Consider the following 9,903-nt stretch of genomic DNA (forward strand, 5'->3'; position numbering starts at 1 on the left):
AACAGAGTTTTGAGGTAAGGGAAATAATTCAGCTGACAAACCTTTTGCTCTCTTGTAGTCACTCATCACTGTTTTACAATTTCACTGTTGGGATCGACCGATTTAGTGATCGTTTCTATATAAGGTTTCTCTCGGTGGAGTTCGTAAGATATATAAGAGTAGTCCAACGAAAAAGTATTTTGGTTCTTTTGTTGTTTTTTGTACTTCAGGGCTACTGAAAGTAGTATAAACCTCAACTGCTTGGGTTTCAATTTCATTTTATCTACTATGAGCTAAAATTATCTGTTATATTATGAGAGGTTTGTAACGATTCCGGGCGGAAAAGACTGAAAAGGGAAGTTGTTCACCGTTGTATCGCCGCAGTTAAGTAACCAATATTTGTGTGAGAGAAAGATTTCCGTACTGCCTTAGAGTAAAACATCTCACAGACCCAAAGCACTTGTACGATAAGCGGCTTGTGTAGTAGCCTACAAGTACTGAGTCAACGAGATATTATGCGTACATGAGGCTGCGTGGTAATCTTTCTTTAAATGTAAATTGTAACTCAGACCAAAGTTAAACATCCTTTACTTCTTTAGCCTCCCACGCAGACGTTCTTAGGGGTTCGTCACGGAACGCGTGACGAACCCCTAAGAACGTCTGAGGCTATTATATCTTTTATTAATTTCAAATTGAATTAAACAGAATTTGGAGAAAAACTTATTTACCATAGAATATTTGTCTATAGAAAATCTGCAAATTATCTATTAAAAAAACTAACACATACAATCAAATGCCTATGTTGCAGAATTTTTAGAAAAGCATATTTACCATACCACCCTTTTTTTTGACACAATACTGGCCATCCTAAAGCGCGTGCAAAGATGGCGGGTAACGTGAATAAGGTCTATAACTAAAAACTGAATCATTGGATAACGCAATTCTAGAGCTCTGATTGGCTTAGCCATCTGGTATATGAGCCATTAGAGCGGTTTTCACTTGACTGTCGAATTGGGATTGGTTTTGGTTTTGGTTTTACTGCGTCCTTTGGTTGGCTAGTGTATTTACTTTGGTTTTGGTTTTACGACAGTCAAATGAAAACCGCTCTATATACCATGCTCTTCAAATATGGTAACTGTACGCGTCTGCTAACAAAAAATCGGTTGTCTTTACAAATAAAGTCGGGAAGAATTCTCACGATTTATTTGACGTTTTTTAATGAAACAATTATTCCACTCGCGTTTGTTGGATATGAGACGATTATAGCCAACTCGTCGCTACGTGCCTCGTTGGCTACTGCCATCTCATTTCCATCTTGCCATAAGTCAGTGTTAATATCAATCTAGATCAAAATTAGTTATTAAGGAAGCAAGCAGGTGCTTCGTTTATTAATTTGTGTTCCCGAAGGTTCTCTAAAAGAAAAATTAAAATTAACAATTTTCATTGTGGATAATACTGAATAAAAGAAAGTAGTATTGAAAAGGTCTGTGGATGAGATTTTTATTTACTGGCCGCGTAATAAGATTTCGTGATGGGCTCCTGATTTCGTCGAAGACTTTTAAAAATGTCAGAACTATATAGTCTATATACAATAATATGTCTTCAGTTTAAATTGCAATTCTGGATCGGAGTAGCCAAGCCCTTCAATCATCTATTTAAACTGGCTGAAGAGCAAACAACAAAAATATATTTTCGCTGCATTTTTATTAGGAGAATGTTAACAGGCTTCACGGAGAAATTAATTACAAGCTCTTTTACATTACTATTTCTTAGTAACAAGTAGCGCGTTTGCTTAATTTTTTTTAACATTATCTGAAAAACCAAGAGACGATAAAACATGCAACAATTCTGTCTTTTTTCACGTCAAAATTACTGCTCACGATTGGGAACGACGCGCGATTTTTATCTCCATATTGCCAAAAGTTCGCAAACAACAGAGCAATTGTAATATAGGCATTAAGTTTGTGTGTCTAGATGCCTCGAATCTTGATTAAAAAAGTACCAACAAATTGACAGCTTCTGTCTTTCTAGAAATTTATCGCATTCATGTAAATTTGACATATGGAAAAATTTATCTTGTCCAGCGATAATTTCAGGTTCACAGAGTACTAATGAACGTTTGTTTTTGGCGTCTAACCCGCCAATCCCCATTAATACTTGGCGATTGAACGAACGATCGAACGCTAAATTGACACCCTCTTCAAATTGTTCAGAATTTTTAATGGTTTACCCGGTAGCTTACGACAGATTCATGAAAAATATACAGACCATCTATACTGAAAAGAACTGGGTGTGAAATTTATTTCTGTAGAATTGTGACACTTTAGTCTTCCCGTGAAAATGATCGCACCAAATAAATTTACTTCACTGGAGATTCAGAATCTTGACATTATTTTTCAATACTCCAAGGGGTTTTCATACGGATAAGAACTGAAACAAAGGTTAAGTAGACCAGTGTTACAACGTTTCGTCACTATAACAATATCGCAGTTAAATCCTCTTGTCGATTGAAAGAGTCACCTGCTTGCCCAGGATTAATTCAATTGCAAAAATAGAACGCAAAAGGAATCTCAATTTTCCTTTAGAAGTTTCGCTCAATCCAGTCTTTCATGTGCTTGAAGATATCAGTTGCTGTTAGTTCTCCAGTTTATTTTCTTGTAAAAGTGCCGAGAAAGAAATTCTTCTCACATTTTGCGACCATTCTGAGTAATTGTCGAATGCGCGAAGACCACGTTTCTGTGAATTGTTTACATACGAAGACCTTTAAGACGCTTCGTTTTGCGGGACAGTTCCTATAAAGCTCTCGTCGCCTTGAAATCGCCAGATCATTATAATATCGTTAGTACAATTCTTCTGAAAAGTTGTCCTCTAAATAGCTGGCCATCATTCTCCCCGAAGCTGTAATTATACACCTGTACGAAATCACCGCGAAATTCGTCACCGAGTGCTTTGTCCAGGGGGCAAAATCGTCCAATTTTTCGAGTGGCAAAATTTCACTGCCTTCTTTCCCTCCTCGAATTCTTGAAGTGTCTGTTTTGAATTCGTTACAATTGCGAAACAAAATAACTCAGCAAAAAGCAAAAGGCAGAAACGTGGTACCATAAAGCAATGGCACCGACAAAAAGCCCAAACGCCATATTGAGTGAAACGACAACAATAAACTCCTTTGTGGAACAGATGATTGTTTTGTTTGGCTATTGGTGGAGTAAAGGCCTGGTAATGATATTCTATCACGCATGTCTACTACCGCCGCTGACTGCCCGGCAGCTCACCGGCGAAAAAGTAAAAAGTTCATTCTTATCATCTGTTTGGAAGGATTTCTTTACTTTTTTAAGCCTGATGAGAGCGATCATTCAACGTGTCACAGCTGCAAGTGTTTCTGGTTTGTATTTTGTGGCAATTTCTTTATTTTTTATGTGCTGTAAACATTTCTTACAGGCCCGGTCGAGCCCGATACAGTTTTCACATGGGCCATTGCATTTAATATCCGTACCCCCCCGGTTGAAGACTTACTTTTTCTTACCTTTTCTCCCTGCCCCTGAATATATAGTCCTTCTTGGAGCATTTGAAAACAACAGTTTGTGCATACAAAGCGTATTATGGGGGATTCCAAAATAAAGATTTGTCTGGGGCAAAATAGCAAGGGGCCCTGCGGTAAACTCCAGGGGTGGGGGGGGGGGGAGGTGACTCAACAATGGTTTATATGGGGAGGCTCCGCTCCGAAGTCCAACCCCTTACCCTTTTATGTACCATTTTTAACAGAAAAGGTACCCCTTTCGTAGACCTTCTTTTGACCCATGGTACCCCAACTCACACCAAGTTACGATCTTTGCATCCCTTTAACTGCAGTAAATGCACTGTCGTTTAAATATGAATAAATAAATTGGAAAAGACAGAAAGTTTTCTGGACTTTTTTACAGCCATTAAATATGCTTTCTAGTCCTTTAAGACCTTTTTACAGCCTGAAATGACATTTTTTCGTTGCCCTTTCATAAACTTTAACTAGTGAAATTCTTACCCCTTCATTTTCCTGAAGCATGAAATAGGCACCCCTCTCGGGCATACCTCCCCATAAAGGCCATTATAGGGAGCATAGGCTGGAATAGGAGTTGCACGCTTCAGTTGATGGGCTCCTGTCTGTAGCATTTTTTTAGGTACTCAAGTGGGTACTGGCGCACAGGTAGCTATGACCCTGCTTTCCCTTAAGGGTGAAAATGAATTTGAGCCATGACCACAAAAAAGACTTGGGTGCCCTCAAAGGGTGTTTTTGAATTTTTTCACAGAGCACCCTGGTCATTTCTATTGAGCAGGGAGAACAGGGATCCAATCCTCCTTCCTCTTGACCTAATATTCGTGGCTCCCACCCATCTTTTTTTGGCTTCCTCCCTTTAGCCCTTTTCATTCGCAACATATAATTATTGTGGCAGGAACTGAACCAAATCGTTTCCCTTTTGTGGAACTCTTTTGTGCCTTATTCACTCAAAATAATAGCAATAGCATTGGCAATTTGCATTTGTTAATGGTAACTTGTCTTTGCCAAACCTTCATGCTTTTATTGCGTTACTTAACTTTGTACTTAAATGTTTTACAAAATCTTTCATTATCAGATAATTTTCTCATTTTTATCTGTTTAATTTTTTATAGTTGATGGTGAAGTAATCAGCTCCATTGGAAAAGGACTCTGTGTGTTAGTTGGAATATCTAAACATGACACCTCAAAAGAAATTGAATACATGTGAGTCAAAATGTAACAATATCACCTCTTTGGAACAAGGGAATGGCGCAGTGGTGAGAGCACTCACCTCCAACCAATTAAGGCACTTGTTCAAATCAAGGCATGAATGTTATATGTGGGTTGAGTTTGTTGTTGAACTTCTCTACTTGCTCTGAGAGGTTTTTGTCTGGCTACTCCGGTATTTGCCTCTCCTCTAAAACTAAGGGTGAGTTCGATTGAACATACTGTTACAAATCTCTTTACCATGATTTTTGGACTGCTTAAGTACTACATATGTCAGAATATATTATTTCAAGCAGATTTACAGACATTGAAATGCAAACAAATGATTTTTGAAGTTTATTCCATTCATTCTTATTCTGGAATATTGTCAATCGAACACTCCCTAACATTCCCAAATTCCAATTCAACCTGGAATGGTAGACAAAGAACCACCATGTGAATACCCTTCCCCTTAATTTATTTGTTTATTTATTCATTTATTTTTTTTTATTATGCATTATTGGATGAATGCTTAACCCAAAAAAATCAACTAACTAAAGAAACAATACCCAGAAATAAATTTTCTATATGGACTGTCCTACTAACAATATTACGGAGTCTGAAAGGTCCGGTTTGTCTTTTGAAGGGTGAGAAAAATTCTAAACTTAAGGGTCTTTGATGACAATGGACAACGATGGAAAAAGTCTGTGGTGGATAAAAATCTTGAAATTTTGTGTGTGAGTCAGGTATGAGCTACATACATTCAGTACCTTTTTTTATTATGATGATCATTTTTTATGTTTAAAATATTGTTGTTAAGTTGCATGAACAACTAGTGGATGTGACGTGCGCTATAGAAGTGTCTTGCTATTATTATTATTATTATTATTATTACTATTAACTACACCTGTATGTCAAGTTGAAACTTGGGACACTTAGCGTTAGACACACGTACAACTAGCCAGTGAGACCAGCTGTCATAGGGAGAACTTCACTGTTAGTCAGGACTTTCCAGCCATAACAGTCTATTCCTAAATAGCTTGAACAGCAGTGATGGGTTTTGGTGAAAACTCTTGGGAAATGCCTATTTCATTTTCAAAATGACCGGTCCATTTGGCCTTTTCTGATTTTTAGTAAGCACCCTTACTAAGAGAGAGATTGTTTAACTGTTAAGAATAGCTTTGCCATTACAGTCACCTGTCCCTAAGACATAAACAACCGGGTTCATTACTAAGGGCCTGTCGTACAGAACTGTGTTACCCCTGGCGGGGGGAGGTACTCAGCAAAGTTTTATACAGGGTAAAAGGATGAGGGGTTGGGGAAGGAAACATCTGAAAAGGTAGTTCTGTTAGCTGCCGAATGGAAATTCTTGTTCCATTTCTTCAAAGCCATCTTGATACCAGTTTCAGGCTTTTGCAACCGTTTTTTGGTAAGTGGAACTGATTTGTACAAATGGTAAACGTGACTCTGGGGCGAAATTTACCAGTCCTGATCTTGCGTACCATTTGCCCAACAGTATACCCACCAGTTAGCCCATGTAAATGTAGCCTGCGAGCAAACTCTCCATTAATTTTTATATGGTGAGCGAAGCCAACCGCGAGAGAACGTGCGAGAGAACGCGCGAGAGGACGCGCGAGAGAACAGCAAAGCCTTTCGCGCTCGCGTCTCCTTTTGCGTGCTACTCTCGCGTGACTTCTCGCGACTCCCCTAAATGGAGAGGAGCCTGCTCACAGGCTAATGTTAATAGAGACCTTTATATTCGAGGAAGAGAACGATACTCGTAGTAGAATGACGACGGCTACCACGTTTTCCCGCCAAAATAGGCTGATTTAGCAAAAGAACGGGAACGTCAGTTGACGACGGCGCGCGCAAATCAAACAACTGGCTTAAACAATGACAGAGGAGGCAAATTGGGCTCCGGAAGTTGTGTTTAGTCTTCTCCGCGCGCTTTCCCGTCGTCAACTGACGTTCCCGTCTTATCGCTAAATCAGCTTAATGATACTGGCTCACGCGTGCGCACTACCTTTTATTGAGAAAATCTCGTACTCGTAGTCGTTCTCGTCTTAGAATCTAAAAGGTATCTAATGGTAAACAATTGGAAAGTACCCCGGATTTAGGCGTGATCATTTTGTTTCATTAGTTCACTCTGCAAGCGGTTCTCAAGGGAAATAAACCAGATTATCACTTAGCTATGGGTGGAGATCAGAGTGAGACATTTTATCAAGATTTTCTGCAGCACATGAGATCGACATACAGAGTTGATGCGGTTAAAGGTAGAAATTTCTAGAAGTCTTTTCCCTATAGATACAGTCGAACCTTCGCTAACGGCCAACTCTCTACAACGGCCACTTTTTTTTCGTCCCGGCAGACAAAAATCCATACATTGACTCTTGTTTTAGCCTCTCCGCAACGGCCACCTCTTTACAACGGCCACTTTCTTCTGTTCCCAAGTTGGCCATTGTAGAGAGGTTCAACTGTAATCATTTAAAGTATTTTGTAGGGATTCTTCCATGAGCTTTCTAAGTATTTCCATCTTAAGCTTCCTAAGCGGAAGGGCACCAACTGTTTGATTTTCCGACTGAAATTTCCAGTTTGCCAAAAATGAATGTAAATAGTTAGCGTGCGTACCGTTTTCTTTTAGCTAAGCGCCACAGGAGAAACGCGGGAAACGTGCGCAAGGGTGAGCAAAAAAGTAGAAGCAAGAACCACGTTCTTACCCTACCCCACTTTAATTTTTTGGCGTCTTTCTTGTGCGTCTCCTGGCAACGGAAACAACTGGCCAGTAAGTAGGAAGGTCACAAATTCACTTGTGTCTTTCTTTGTGTCTCTGACGCAAGTGAAAGTTAGGCTTAAATCATCCTATATTTCTGCATAATAATATGCAGTAACTTTTCTTTTCTGTTTAGATGGGAAATTTGGAGCGTATATGCAAGTTCACATTCAAAATGACGGTCCAGTTACAATATCATTGGAAACGCCTCCCTCGAAACCGGCTCCACAAAACAAGGTGAGTATCACTGTTTGTTCCTGGGGATGTGCATTCCCCTTTCACCTTGGTGTGTCATCGTCGTCGTCATTATCTTCATCATCATCAGCAGCATCATCATCATCATCATCATCATCATCAGGGATAGGTTAACTTTCTAGATCTCTCGGGGAGACAGCTAACTCTGCACCCGTAAGAGTATATGGGATATAGTTTCCCCTATGGCAAGGTAATAGTGCCACGTAGCGGTTAGCTGCGAGTAAGCTCTCCATTTTGGAGTCCTCTTAAAAAATCACGCGCGAGTGGTACGCGAAAGGAGACGCTTTGCCGCTCGCTTGTGTTCTCTCGCGAACGTTAAATCAAGCTACAGAAAGGCTTTCCCTGGGCACTAGAAGTTTTTTTTTCGTGCGTGTGCAGCGGAATGCTTCGGGAGTCGGCTGGAGGTCGACGCATGTTCGGCCGAGGGCCGAACCAACGAGGCAATAAGGAATACTTGGGAACTTGTTTTAACTTTTTCTGTGTGTGTGGATATCACATTATAAAAAAATATGGCCATGCATTCTAAATTTAAAAGCTGTAGGCCTTATTCTATGGGAAACCCGTTTGTCCTCACGCAGTCGTTTTTCACTAAGTATGTGCTTCGAAAATAATTAATAATAAGTCAGATGTGAGGTTAAGGTTCTCTTGATCTTTTCTCTTGTTCTTAGGGGAAAAGAAATCCAGACGAGGATGAAGTCAGTTCAACCAGCGCTGCCGATACTGAAAAGGAGGAACAACTTAATGATTTGAGTAAAATGAACTTGGACGAAAAACAGGGCAGTTCTTGACGGATGAGAGACTCTATATGAACGTTTGTATTTTTCGTCTGTTTCACGAAATTAAAAAGAAAAGAAACATTTCTTTCCTGGTTGCGAAAATTATCTCCATCACGGAAACTATTCGTATTATTCGAACAGTTAAATCAAAGTAGAATAGATAGATTATTGGAGTGCGTTTGATGGAGTGTAAGCGACACAAAGTATTCTTCGCTTTCCTGCTTGGTTACACAGGATACCCATGAAGCCACAGGATAGCTTCCTGACCAGTGAAGAGTTCTGTGACGTGCTCGAGTTTTTTAAAATTTTTACTCGCTTGTACAGCTGGCGGTTTCGTTGCCGGCGCATTGAAGAAAAGGGACATTCGTAGCCCGTTCTCGTTGCTTTGTGGCCAAGTTTACTTCATCGTGAGCATCGTTCTCCAACGAGACGACTTGTTTAAAGATGTGCAATTTTGGAAGGGAATTAATAACGTGGTAGTTAACTGATCATCCGATGACGACGACAATGCTGACAATGAAAATTAGTTGGATATGAGATTAGTTGTTAATAATTGACTGCAATAAAAATTGACTGTGTCAGGAAATCAGAGACTATCAGATCAGTTGAAGTTCCATTGAATAAAGTTTATTAATATTTTTATCATTTTAATTTGACAAAAGGATGGGGTATTAATGGCCTAGCCTGCGCTGCAAGCGTTAAAGGGAAAAGGGATGGGGGAATTCGGGCACGCGAGGAGTGCGAGGGACGCGGGAAGAGGGGGCAAGGGGAATTCCTCGCGCGCCTCATTTCCCCCACCCCTTTCCTCTTTTAACGCCTGCCACGCGGCCTATTAATGTCCTTGAGGTGCGGAGCATTTTACAACGCAAGCAGTGAGGGCTAGTTAACAGGCCAATCCCGAGTTCTAAAAACTTTCACTTTCAAAACCAGGCTAAGTACAAACATGAGCTGTACAAAACCTTTCTTAAGAAAATGAGTGTTATTTGCTTGAGGATAGAAAAAAATTTTTTCATGTCAATGGCTTCGTACTTAGCATTGCTTTCAAACAGAGGCTTGAGGCAACTTGTGGCCTATCCCCCCCCCCCCCCCCCCACCACCCATGTCCCGTCCGGAGCAGGCGGGGCTTTTAGTGACTGGTGCACAGTGAAAAAGTCGTGCTTATCATTCTGACTCGGTGGTGAAATTGAAGGGGATTTCCGAAGGAAAACCGAACATAACCGAAAACCAACCGAAGATTTCCAACTACATTGATTTCACAGTTTTAGTGGAGTTTTTTTCAAAAACTTTTTCAAAAAAAGTCTCAGTGAAAAAACTGTTCCGTTAAACTATTCAGTTAAATCCTTTAATCAGTTCAGGATATCGGTATAAACTCATTACCTGCTTGTTTCCTTGAAAGATCATCCAAG

General features: G+C 40.0%; 1 protein-coding gene across 1 annotated transcript; it reads left to right on the forward strand.

Annotated features, from left to right (window-relative positions):
* Positions 1-3,261: 3,261 nt before the first annotated feature.
* LOC140924499 (D-aminoacyl-tRNA deacylase-like) lies at positions 3,262-9,123 on the forward strand. Its single transcript, XM_073374524.1, has 6 exons — positions 3,262-3,361; positions 4,624-4,714; positions 5,343-5,442; positions 6,837-6,969; positions 7,603-7,703; positions 8,390-9,123. The coding sequence occupies exons 1-6, from the start codon at positions 3,319-3,321 to the stop codon at positions 8,507-8,509; spliced, it is 588 nt and encodes a 195-aa protein (XP_073230625.1). The 5' UTR covers positions 3,262-3,318; the 3' UTR covers positions 8,510-9,123.
* Positions 9,124-9,903: the final 780 nt, after the last annotated feature.

This window comes from Porites lutea, chromosome 14, assembly GCF_958299795.1.
Source record: "Porites lutea chromosome 14, jaPorLute2.1, whole genome shotgun sequence".
NCBI lineage: Eukaryota > Metazoa > Cnidaria > Anthozoa > Scleractinia > Poritidae > Porites > Porites lutea.

Bases quoted from the DNA above. Each gene is read 5' to 3' on its own strand.
- LOC140924499 (XM_073374524.1), top strand. From the start codon at position 3,319: ATGAGAGCGATCATTCAACGTGTCACAGCTGCAAGTGTTTCTG. The intron at 3,362-4,623 runs GTTTGTATTTTG...AATTTTTTATAG, and splicing joins CACAGCTGCAAGTGTTTCTG to TTGATGGTGAAGTAATCAGC. The intron at 7,704-8,389 runs GTGAGTATCACT...TCTTGTTCTTAG, and splicing joins AACCGGCTCCACAAAACAAG to GGGAAAAGAAATCCAGACGA.